This window comes from Hesperophylax consimilis, chromosome 8 (assembly GCF_061612785.1).
Source record: "Hesperophylax consimilis isolate HC1 chromosome 8, BYU_Hcon_1.0, whole genome shotgun sequence".
NCBI lineage: Eukaryota > Metazoa > Arthropoda > Insecta > Trichoptera > Limnephilidae > Hesperophylax > Hesperophylax consimilis.
Window position 1 is genome coordinate 20,519,639 of NC_142843.1, and position 12,880 is coordinate 20,532,518.

General features: G+C 32.0%; 1 protein-coding gene and 1 non-coding gene across 2 annotated transcripts; both read left to right on the forward strand.

Annotated features, from left to right (window-relative positions):
* Positions 1-4,836: 4,836 nt before the first annotated feature.
* LOC149421698 (troponin C, isoallergen Bla g 6.0101-like) lies at positions 4,837-11,137 on the forward strand. Its single transcript, XM_089634312.1, has 7 exons — positions 4,837-4,936; positions 6,192-6,295; positions 6,778-6,805; positions 8,380-8,523; positions 10,012-10,137; positions 10,597-10,728; positions 11,112-11,137. Exons 1-7 carry the CDS (start codon positions 4,837-4,839, stop codon positions 11,135-11,137), a joined length of 660 nt encoding a protein of 219 aa, XP_089490438.1.
* TRNAH-GUG (transfer RNA histidin (anticodon GUG)) lies at positions 9,396-9,467 on the forward strand. Its single transcript has one exon. It is a non-coding gene; the product is annotated as a tRNA-His (tRNA).
* Positions 11,138-12,880: the final 1,743 nt, after the last annotated feature.

A 12,880-nucleotide genomic window follows, 5' to 3' on the forward strand; every position in this document is an offset into this window, starting at 1 on the left:
TCAGTAGTATTTCATTGCTCAGTCCAGGAGATTTTCTATTTGACTTTTTTTTTTTACCGCTATTAACCGTTTATTACGCGTAAACAATTTTTAAAAAAATATTTTATAACTGACACCACACGCAGAAATCATAACAATCGGTATTTGTAAATATAAATTAAATATGTATGTTAGTCGTAAATCTCTAGTTTAAGCCGAAGTCGTAAGTCGTTTTGTAGCGGTATTGTGTAAAAATGCCCACTTGGTCATAAAAATATGTATAGCTTAAGTCATTAGTTAAAAGTCTTAGTTGTAAATCACTCGACATTAGTCTTAGTTATAAGTCTCTCTATATCTATGAAACTTAGTTATAAACCAAAAGTAACTAAGTCTAAGTGATTAATGCATAAATTAAGTTGTTAAGCGCCCTTGAGGTGATTTTCTCACGAAAACGGCGCTATATAAATAATCCAATCATTATTATTATTATTATTTTGGGTACTGCCGCCTGGGAACCATTTATTGGATAACCAACATCTCTGCCATTGGTCACCACAAGTGATTTGCAAAGTTTGGTGATGTGGCACCGGTGCCCGGTTCGTCGGGTGAAGTATGTTCAGGATACGCCTGCCCACCACCTGTCACCACCTTGTTAATGGAGACCTTTTGACCTCTCCATTCGGTTTCTCGACCCATCGTCTTGCGCCGTAATGGGAGGGATATATTCATATGACCGTCCGTAATCCCTAGATGCATGGCCTACTGTGTGGGATTAATGTAAAAGTAAACAAATAATTTACAAAGTTTAGTGCTAAATAAATTACATATTTTAAAAAAAAAGGTTGGGTGTTTTTGACGTATGTCATTCTAATAAGTATAATTTAGGTATGTCTAATTAATACGCGTTATTCCGTCGTTTGTAATTCTGGTGGTGAAATTAATTACTAGAAACATGAATTTCACGCCTGTGTAATTTCGTTGAGTAACTTTTATTTTAATAATAAAGGTTATATAAAAAAATTTGAATTGTTAAAAACAAACTGATAACTATATTGCCCTCCGTCCCTGTAGTTTTGTTCCCTGAAATGAGGCGGGAGATGAGTGCATTCTCCATTCCGCTTGTCGATCGTATGAACCGTAGAGTGGGGTGGAACCCCAATCTGACAAGGATTACCTCTTCTGTTTCCCCCCTACAGATATTCCACCTCCCTTTCTCATCAATTACAATTAGCATTCATTACTAAGTTTCGAAACCCACTGAGGGTTTCGTTTATTATAAAACAAAGGAGGAAAAGTATTACAAGCGTATGCGGCGAAGAAAGCAGGAAAATTATAACATCCTCCCTTATGTTTGTTTATATCATCTACTATGGTAGGTTCACGAGACACTTTAATACTTAATTTTCGTAGGATATTATACGTTATTCACAAGGAAAGATTTGATGGAATCTCAAACTTGGTTAAATCTTACTATGCGAATTTTTTGCACCTTAAAACCGTTAAATTTTATTTATTTATTTAAGTTTTAATCCAGCAGGATTGGGAGGATAGTGCGATCCCAGTCTGCCATATTACATGAAATAAAACAGGGAAACAATAAAATAAAGTTAAAAAAAAAAAAAAATGGAAATAAGATAAAACAAAGAGAAAAAAAAATATTAGGCAGGTACCTAAATATAAAATTAAAATATAAATCAAAAATAAAATATTCATATAAATAGGTAATACAATAAAAACAATTAGATTAAGTTTAATTAAACCGTCCATCAGGGAGGTCGCCGCATCATCTGCATCCATCGCTCATTGAGTGGGGAACTGAGCCTCTCGGATGCAGCCACAACGGTGATGTTGGTTGACTTCCGAAGCTAGCTAGTCGGTGGCGAAGTAAGGCGGGGAATGAGTGCACCCTCCCTTCATTAAACATTGTGGAGGCACTGCAGAACCTCGGTAGTTGCATGAGCTGCCTGTATGCATTATTGTAGCACACCCTCAGCTTGTCCCATTGCGCTGCTGGGTATTGTGTCCACAGCTCAGATGTGTACACTGTACAGTGCAGTGCAGAATGCCTTAAAAAGTAGTTTTCTGACATCATCGCTACAGTGGTAGAACCGCCTTGAGAGCATTCCGGCCCGTATATTGATTGCTCTTCTTTGTCGTTCCATGTCTTCTATATCCTTCATATCTTCGGTTAGGATATGTCCCAGATATTTAACCTGCGAGGCTACAAGTAGTTCTTTTCCGTCTAACCAGATTGGAGGAATATTTATTGGCTCCTTGTTGTATTTAAAAACCACGATTACTGACTTTTTTGAATTGTACAGCAGGTTGTGTGAGATTGCATACTCTTCGCATATTTGAACAAGTCGTCTCATCGCTTTAATCGAAGGCGCCAACAGCACCATGTCATCCGCGTAATTAATGTTGTTACTGCCTTGACCGCAGATATGACAACCAATTCGTGTATCATTCAGTTCTTGTAAGAGGTCATTAATGTACACATTAAATAGAATAGGAGACATATTAACCCATATTACACCATATTAAATTAGTGTTTAAACATTATTATGTTTTTATTTATTTATTATTCATTAACGCCTTATCGGGCTTTTACAGAGGAAATTGACAATTTATGAATGTAAGTGTAACATAATACGTGGATAAAATGTAGCTCTTTTAACAGTAAACTTTTAATATTAGGGATATACGGTGAAGCAAACTGTGTATTTGAATGTACTTATTTTTATACATAAAATTAACTTAGGGATGATGTCTAAGGAACTGAAAAGAAAAATAAATTACAATAACGAGATACACGGACACGGGACGAGAAATTCTAAGCAAATTAGATTGCCAACAAGAAAAAAAACAAGCACCCAAAAATCTCTGATGTACCAGGCCGTTCAACTCTATAACAAAATCCCGAAGGAAATTGCTGTGATAGAAAATATTAATAAGTTCAAAAATGAATTAAGAAAATATGTCTATCTCAATTATTAATGTTTCTTTTTTTGTGACTTTAGTGAAATATTTAAAGAAAGATTATGTTTGCCAAACAATGTACATGTTTATATGTTTATAAAACTATTAGCACACACGAAGATGTGAGCTAACTTAAGATTAATAAATAAATAAATATTGCGCATATTTATTCTTATTTTTATGTGAATATTGCATAAAAATTCCATCTGTTTTGAGGAAATAGGACTGCGGCATGTCCAAATGGGTAAGTGGCGGGGCTGTAGTGGAGAGGGAAGTACGCACTTGGTTATTCGTTATAGTGCGAAACACAGCTTTTCAACGTTTTTATTCGGAATCATGTGACTGCATTAAAATGTTATGAAAAGTTTTTTTTTTCTTCAAGCAAACCTCAAAGAGTGGTTTCACTTCACCACTATTAACGGTACTTACAGAATTTATAACCTCAAGCATTTTACTATTTTTATCCTCCTATGTACGTAGGTACTTTAAAATAGATATCTGGTAATATTATAATTGTTTCCAAATGAATTATAACCTTTAATTCCAATGTTTTTCATTGGAGCGGGGTGATACTTTTCCATATATTTTCGACAGTCCACGTCTTTGGCAAACAACTTGAATCGGCTACAATAATATTGGAACGTTTTGGTCTTCGGTCCGTCAGTTTTCAACAAGCTGTCAATCATTGACATCGCAATCTCAGGGTTCACAGATTTCAGTGAGCAGGGTGCAACTGTGACTCATCAATTACCAAATCATTATACTATCGAAATCTTATATAGTCTCATGCTAATAAACAATAAAGGACCACATAAACACACAGGTAGTTCAATTAATTATAGTTATGTTGCAAAGGAGGGAGGTCTCCGATCACTTGATCCCCGGTGCACCGGTGCACGTGCGTGATACTCGACAGACACAAGCGGAACACCCATTCAAAGTTGATGTTGACTTCATGAGAACGGGTCGTTTCTTCGACTCATTTTTGTGTAAGCCAGCTAAACCAAGAGATTCTTCAATTAAATGACACCTCTTCGACATTTTTAAATAAATCTATTTGAATATCACTTTGATTTTCGGTAGTGAATGAACGTAAAAAATGGATGCGGAAATTAACCTACTTCCCGACGTCAGATCATGCTGAAAATTGGCATATAGACTAATTTTCGATGGCAATGCATTTTGATGTTTCAACTTTTGGTGGCAATCACGTAAACACATATGCATTTCTCTAAAATCGGATAACATTACAGCAGTTAATATACCACATTAATGTCGATCCTACCCGATCGGCATTTAGCAAGGTTAGTAGAATTGTTGACAGACAGAAGACATTTTGAAAAAGTTGTATTATAGTAAATAATAAATGTGATAAAATAAAACCAAGGTGATTCCTGCAGGCATTCAAGTAGGATCAAAGGTCAGCGGAGGATTGCTGGAGAAACATAATTGGGTATTTTCGCCAAAGTTTGTGCATTGCGTTTTTGTCATGTCCCAAGATATTTTAAAGTGATTTTTCATAGATAGGTCTAATGGAATATTATAAAGTTAAATATTTTTAATATTCAAATTTATTTATTCCCTTTATTTAGTTTTTTAAATACTACTGTCTAACATTTATACATTTTTAATTAATTATTTAGATCAAAATGTAGTGTCAGTTTACCATGTCCCGTTTCAACATTGAACGAAATAAAGTCTCGTAAGTATTTTAGATGTGTACGATTAATTTTGTAGAATCTTAAATAGCTTCCATACTACCTACATATTTATACGTTTAAAAATCCCGAGTTCTAGTAATCTAGTATTGGCGGAAATTTAAAAGTAACGAAATGGAAATCATGTAAATGGCGAAAACTTGTTCAAATTTTGGCGAAAATGCCCTTTTATAATTTGGACAACGGACCGCAGCTACAGCAATACATTGGACCCAAGGAACTAGATCAGTGTCGGCTCAGTGTGTCGCAACAAGTCTCAGGTGTGCCGCAAAGGAAGAAGCCTCAAAAATTTTAATTTTAAATAATTCCCATTAACTTAAAATTTCTTCTTCCTATATTATCTTCTTAACGATGACGATTGGTGACTGGAAGTAACATTAAATAACAAAAATCTTTTTGATAAGTTTAATATTAACAGTCTGACTAAAGAAAAACCACTTAACATTTGTTAAACGGTGTTATTGTTACACATTGCATAAAGACTGTAAAATTCATTTTTTTTATATTTTAATATCAGCTTTTTTCATGTTTGAAAATAAAATATTCCAGTCTATAAATATCAAAGTGTCTTTCAAATATAAAAATCTAAAGGGTTAATTTATCTAGTTTTTAAAATGGTATTTGTTTTTAGGATAGCTTCAAAACAGACATATATAGCACATTTAATATACCTTGGAAATATTCTGAAACTCGATGAGAAATTTCAAGTTTATACAACAGATAAACAACCACCTTTAGCTGTGTAAGCGATGTATATATCTATCTATCTGATGTTAGTTTCTATATTAGTAATGTTTTCACATATACGGTCGTTTATCAATTGAATAAATTTTTCATAATTTTTTTTTAGTAAGACCGTTTAAACCTACAAAGAGCGAACGAAAATATCATTACATTTACAAGAAAAAATTTGTCTGACAAGTTAGAACTGTCAGACCAGAAAAGTTAAAAACTCACAGCTTTATTGCTGATTCAGATTTGAGGGATCAAACTTCATTTTTTTTCAGATTTAAGTACCTATATAATATTATCACAGTACACAATAAGATTTTGAAATATATTTTTCTTCTAGCTGAAGTCCCCGGCGTTGACCGGGCTTATCGCAGAGTTTTTTTCGAAATTTCATGTTAACTTTTTTTTATTTCAAAGGTCAATTACACAAAATATCATCAATCTTAGAATAAAACTGAAGGTTTGTATAAAAATCAAATCCACTAGCTGAAGTCCCGGGCATTTCACGGGCTTTACACAGAGTTTTTAGAAACTAATCGTGACCTTCCTCTTGCTTTGAAAGTCAGGTGTGTAAAATTTCATCAATTTCAGAATAAAACTGTATATTTGTATATAAATCAAATCCACTCTACCCACCAGTCGCAAACACACTGACACTATACAAATAAATAAGATTAATGTTTTGGCCATGGAATAATGTTATCTATCGTCGGTATTTTCATAGAACATGGTATTTCGGATTCATGAGTAGAATTCAATAACCAATTACCGGTAAATCCTTAGTAATTGAAGTCTTCATCTGGACCGCAGCCGGCGCTGCCTTTTGCATTGACACCGGAATTCGACCGCCCAGTTCTAAGATTCCAGGCACGTGGCGTTCGGCATTGGTATATGCTATAATAAGCCTCCACGTGCAAGAGGAAAATCAGTCCATCCCCAACTTCAGTGCTTCGGAGCTTTTAGTAGAACTTTGTGACAGTGATTGCAGAACAAAAAGTGTCAAATTAAAAATGGTGCGCTTAAGTTTATCAATCATAATAAGTACAAATCACGAATTAAAAATAAAATTAAACAAAAACCACACATTTTTCTTTGTCATTTTATTAGATGATCAAAATGATTCAATGTTTTTAATAACACCAAAATTAACGTTCAAACATTACTATGTACTTCTCTTTATATATTTTTTGATGTGTTAGTATATTTGGCTCATGTCCTAAACACATTGACCTTCTATTAATTAGCGCTTAACGGTTCAGTGAAGTTATTTAATGTGTGTAAGTGATAGGGACACAATATGGGATTAATTTTGTTAATATTTTTTATCAATTATTATCTGTTTCTTGTTTCATATAACGCGGTTCGACAGGATTCATTGGATAAAGAACAAACTCAGCGTAAGTACCAATAAATATTAATATTCACAGAAAACTTATTAATCCCAAAAGCAAACAAAACTTTATTTCAAAAAGGACCACACTACATGGCCATTAAAGTATGTAACAACCTTCCAAGTAGCATCAAACAAATAACCGACATACTTAAATTTAAATCATCACTAAAAACATTTCTCTTAAACAAATGTCTTATATAAATCAAAAACCTCCGTTTTTTATTTTTTTATTTACATACATTTGTTAGCATGTAATTGTTGGGTTATGTAATGTAATGTGTATTTGTTGGGTAAGCTGGAAGAAATAGGAGGTAACCTATAAACTATACCCTTTGTAGGTACTCAGTATTTTTGTGCAATAAATATTTAATTTGAATTTGAATAACGTAAAATTTTTGTTTAAATATCAAAAATTGTAGATTCAATTAATAAACCCAAAAATGTATCATACTTGTTTCATTACAGTAATACATTGCCAACTTAATAAGTAAGTTACCTAAGTCCATTTGGCAACTTTACAGGAGAAAGAAAAACTGTTATTTTTGTAATTGCTTAGAATTTTAAAATTTTATGTATCTTATATTATATCTGTAGTTTTCTGACAGTGACAATTTTTCTATAATTAACGGGACCTTTGCGTTGTAATATAATTTAAATACAAAGTTTTAGTAAGATTTTCTATCGATGATTAAAATACATTAGATTTTATATGTATTAATTCAAATAAACATGTGGAATTGAAATAAAAACGCGAATTGGTGCAAATATTTTATTTATTTGTACCTACTTAGATAATTACTTTTTGAGCCGAAAATAAATAACTGAGAAATAATTACATATTTATATTTTTTATGCTTCCGATTTTGTTGTCCGGGTGCATATTTATATATAATTATTTCTATTGCCTATTTCTATTACTATTACCATACAATTTTATACAATTAAAATTAATTTAGTTACGTTTTACAAATAATAAAATAATTCAAAAAATTTATTTCCAAGAACCAGATAAAAAAGAAATGCCGCACGTACGACTGCTGCTGGGACAATTACTGTTTTTATTTAAAGTATGAAGAATTCCAAGATTCAACCCAAGACCAAAGTTAGGAACCTAAATCGAAACTTTGATTATTATGCAGATACGAGGTTTTGGCGCAGAAGATTATACGTGTTTTTTTTTAAATAATAAAAGGCGGTACTCTAGTCTTAATTTGTGAAAAACCGGACTTTAAATTACTAATTTATGCACTAGTCTATATTAGATGACCCTAACAGTTTTAATTCTGAATCCGGTTAGATATAACAATAATTTGTAATACTTCTTCATAAAAAAAACATTTCAATTGTCACAACAACTTTTCTGTTCACCTTATAGAGATAAACATGAATATATCTGACAGGTAGTCCTGTAAAAAGTAAACAAAACAACGTAAAATTCAACAAGTGAATCTATCAGATATAGTTTACGATATTCGTGCATTGATTAATGTAATTGTGTAACTGTTTTTCTTGTTATGTCGTCATTTTAATCTGTTATTTTCGTAGTACATTATCACGTAATTATTTTGATTTCCTCAGTGTTGAAGAATGCCTTCGATGCTTTCGATCAAGAAAAGAAGGGAGTAATCAGCACAGATATGATTGGAACCATCTTGGAGATGCTGGGACATGTGCTGGATGACAAGACCCTGAAGGAGATCATCAACCAAGTTGATTCAGAGGGTATTTAATTACTTAATTAAACATTCATACGTTAAGAGCATCGAATCCAATTAAAAATACGTGTGAACCATCAACTACTTATCAATCCAAATTGACATTGCGCTTTATAATCTGAGTGCCAAATGTCAAATGCCGTGTGTCAAATTCGTTGATATGATGATTATTAGTCTATAATGATCAGTGTTATTAAGTGCGTGGTAAATATTTTCATAATTTCCCATGTATTTACATTACACATTCCTGTGATCCCTAGAAAAAATATTGACCGCTGAAAAAAATAGAAAGCATATAGTTTATCAAAAATTTTGACTTTTATCCCGTGTACTCCGTCATAGACATAATAATAATTGATAAGAACTCACTTAGGTTTTGATTTCTATATCGAACAGACACGCGAAAGCGATCAGTTTGAGACAAAACTCAAGATAAAGGGTCACTGAAGATGGACATTGAGATCTGTCCGAAACGTCAGGAGTAAAAGAGTCCTTTTAAGGACTACGTTACGCGAGTAAACCGAGAAAATTATTCTACATTTTAATTTACATGACATGACATTGAAATGCGTCATCAGTAATTTTAAAGTCATCGTTAAGTGCCGAGAACAAATAAATATATAGATTTAATAGAAGCAATTATGTAAGAAATGAAAATATTGGTATTTAATAACCATCTCCGGTATTGTGTTGTCATATAAATCAACTAATGTTGGAATTACGGTAAAACGAAAATTGCTATTTGCCTACTGTTTGTAAGACTAGAATTATTGTTATTCTCTACAGTAGTTATGAATTTGATCCGGTTTAAATTGAACGAACAACAAATTACACCGAATATCATTTGAATTATTGTAAGGCCTTTCACCTTCTCTGGTAGCCGTGATCGTCTAGTGGTTAGGACCCCACGTTGTGGCCGTGGTAACCCAGGTTCGACTCCTGGTCACGGCAGTGTTCATTCACTGTCACGGAAGAGATTTTTTTATTCATATTTTTAATTTTAATAAATAGTGGTAATTACGCCAGCGAGAAACCGTGGGAAAATTTTTTTTTAATTTAACAAAAATAATTCCAATAAATGAAAACATTTAAAAAGCACCTTTCTTTCAGTGGGAGACTGAACCTAAAGTTTTACATTACACCCAGTCAGAGTTAGGTGAAAAACAGCGAATAACTAACTGAATAACAATGATAATTTCTTACTCTGACTGAATAATAATTATGTTTTTTTATTCTAACTGAATAAAAATACCATTTTTATTCTAACTGAATAACAATGGTATTTTTTTTCACTGCAGTTGAAAAAAATGTGTATCTATTAAAAACTCTTACGTGGGTACTTGTATACTAAGTAAATAATTTCAAGCAAGTTTAGATTGTGAATGGTCTGATCACAAGGGCTAGACTGAGAGGTTTTTTTCGTGTGAAATGTCAAATGATTAAAAGGATTGCGAGAAGTTATGTAATTGTTGTCAATGTTTATCTTAATCGCTAGGAACCGGTGAGCTGCAGTTTGAGGAGTTCTGTCAGCTCGCCTCTAACTTCCTTACAGAAGAAGAAGAAGATCAAGAAGCCATGGTTCACGAGTTGAGAGAAGCATTCAGATTGTACGACAAAGAAGGTAAAAACTATTTATAAATATTGGTCACCTGGTATTTTACTGATATCTAATAGTAAAATATTTTCGCAGACTGCATCTAGGATAAATGTAAAATTAATTTTCCTATGAAATTATCTCGGCCATCTCTTGGCAAACGTTAAAAACTCAATACAAACTTTCCGATGTACAGAGATTCAATTTTACAGAAAATATTTTCAGGAATATAAGCCAATACATTTTTGATAATAATATCACGGACAACACACATAAATTACTTGCCTAGAATGTTTAGTAAACAACTGATATAAAGATGCATGGGGATTTTGATTACATTCTAATTTTTGTACCATCAGCGACCTCTATCGTTCGTTTCGGCTCAACGAGTAAAATTTACAAAGCTTTGATGTTGGGTCGGTAGGGGAGATTTTCTTAAAGATAAATAAATATTTTTTTAAACAGTAATATTTATTTTTCTTATAGGTAACGGCTACATCTCAACCGATGTCCTTAGGGAGATCTTCAAGGAACTTGACGGCAAAATCACCGAAGATGACTTGGACGACATGATTGAGGAAATTGACTCTGACGGCTCCGGAACAGTTGACTGGGATGGTAAATAAATACATGTCATTTAAAACTATCATCATTCTCCATAAAGTAAAATGTTTAAAGAAAAAAATAACTTTATCATATATTCATAGTCATACTTTAAAAAATAATAAGAACTTCAGTAATACACGCCATGACCTGTGCAATGAATAAACCTACTAATGTCGGACGTCTGCAAATTTTATTTCTGCGTAGTGAGTAAAACTACATTATATTCTATTTAGTTTTCAAAATTGGAACTCATAACAAATTCATTTTTTTAAGACATACCTATTTATGTTTTGCTTAAACTTTTGATGGTTTTACGTGGCCGATCAATTTAGAAATAAACAAATTTGTAGAAACGTTTAAGCTTGGAGATAATTCATATTTTATGTTTTTTTCAGAATTCCTTGAAGTCATGACTGGTTAAGGATTATATTTAAATGATAAGTTAGTTTTAAATTCTTAGGATAGGTTAACTAAGATACTATATTATAATATGTGTAAGTGATACTTACTTTTGAAAAATTGGTATTTTCTAAATCAAAATACTCGTATTTTACGAAAAGTTAGGTCTGGTTTTCCGAATCGCTTAGTGCGATAACTGGAGAAAAATAACTAATCTTACCAAAATACCTCTCCATTAGAAATAGTTTTTAATATATTTAGTTTTATTAAAAATGTACATTTCATATTTATATTTGGTAGAGAGTATATTTATTAATAATATACATGTTCTGTAGGAATACACAGTATTTCTAACTACCTTGCCTAACCTAATATACCTTACCTAATCTTACCCAGCCACACTTAACCTAAACTAACCTTACCTAACCTGACGTAAACTACGTTACCCAACCTAACCTAGCCTAACTTAATCTAACTTACCTAACCTAACCTGACCTAAACTATATTACCTAACCTAACCTACCTTACCTAACCACACTCAACCGAACCTCACCTAAATTTAATATATTTAGTTTTATTAAATATGTACATTTCATATTTATATTTAGTAAAAAGAATATTTACAGTATTAACTACCTTGCCTGGCCTAATCTACCTTACCTAATCTTACCCAGCTACACCTAACCTAACCTAACCTAACCTTAACTAACTTGACGTAAACTATCTTGCCTAACCTAATCTAACTTAACTATTCTTACCTCACCTCACTTATCTTAACCTAACCTAACCTAACCTAACCTAACCTAACCTAACCTAACCTAACCTAACCTAACCTAATCTAACTTACCTAACCTAACCTAACCTGATCTAAACTACATTACCTAACCTAACCTACCTTACCTAACCTAACCTAGCCGAACCTAACCTAACCAAATCTTATCTAACCACACCCAACCTAACTTATTTCCCAACCTCAACTTACATAAAAACCTTACTTTACATTCGATATTTTTGTGATAAAAAATATTATATATTGTATTATCTAATTAGGATTTAAAAATATATATTTTCATGAAGCTATTTATTTATGTATTATATCAAATTATTTTTTTATTATTTTATTATTATAAACAATATTTTACCCATTCTTTATATTATATCATATATTATTATTTTGTATGTACCTACGTACTGTTTCTGCTATATTAATTATATATATCCCAATATTTATTAAAATCATCCACTATAAAGGGTGTTCGGGGATAAATTGCGCTAGCTTCGGTGAGTGATTTTACATGACTTTAAAAGTAAAGAAGATAAGTAACTTTTTTTCGAAATTCCAACGTTTTATGGTAGTTTTTAAGTAAACAAGATGAATTTTTTGTACGAAAAAATATGCAAAAATATTTTTGTATGGGAAAATAAATATTGGAATTTCGAAAAGATTTGTTCATCTTTTTTTTTCTACCATCATGGAGAATCACATCCAGAAATTAGCGCACTTTATCTCGGGACACCCTGTATTTATTACATAACTATATATTATTATGCATCATATTATAAAGAATATGTATGTACCTACCTACAAAACATATTATCATTTAACATTTTATTATATGAAATTTTAAAAACCCCTGTATATATATTAATGTACAAGCCAAACTTTAGATTAACTATATTATATATTATGTAAATATTGCGTAATTATGTACTAGGCCAGACGCATATGAGCGACTTTCGTCGCGGTGACAGTTGATTGACCATT

What these genes read in the sequence shown, in the direction of transcription:
- LOC149421698 (XM_089634312.1), top strand. Translation starts at nt 4,837, where the DNA reads ATGCCCTTTTATAATTTGGACAACGGACCGCAGCTACAGCAATACATT. An exon ending in GCACGTGGCGTTCGGCATTG is followed by an intron (nt 6,296 to 6,777) that starts GTATATGCTATA and finishes GCGGTTCGACAG; the next exon opens with GATTCATTGGATAAAGAACA. An exon ending in CGGAACAGTTGACTGGGATG is followed by an intron (nt 10,729 to 11,111) that starts GTAAATAAATAC and finishes TGTTTTTTTCAG; the next exon opens with AATTCCTTGAAGTCATGACT.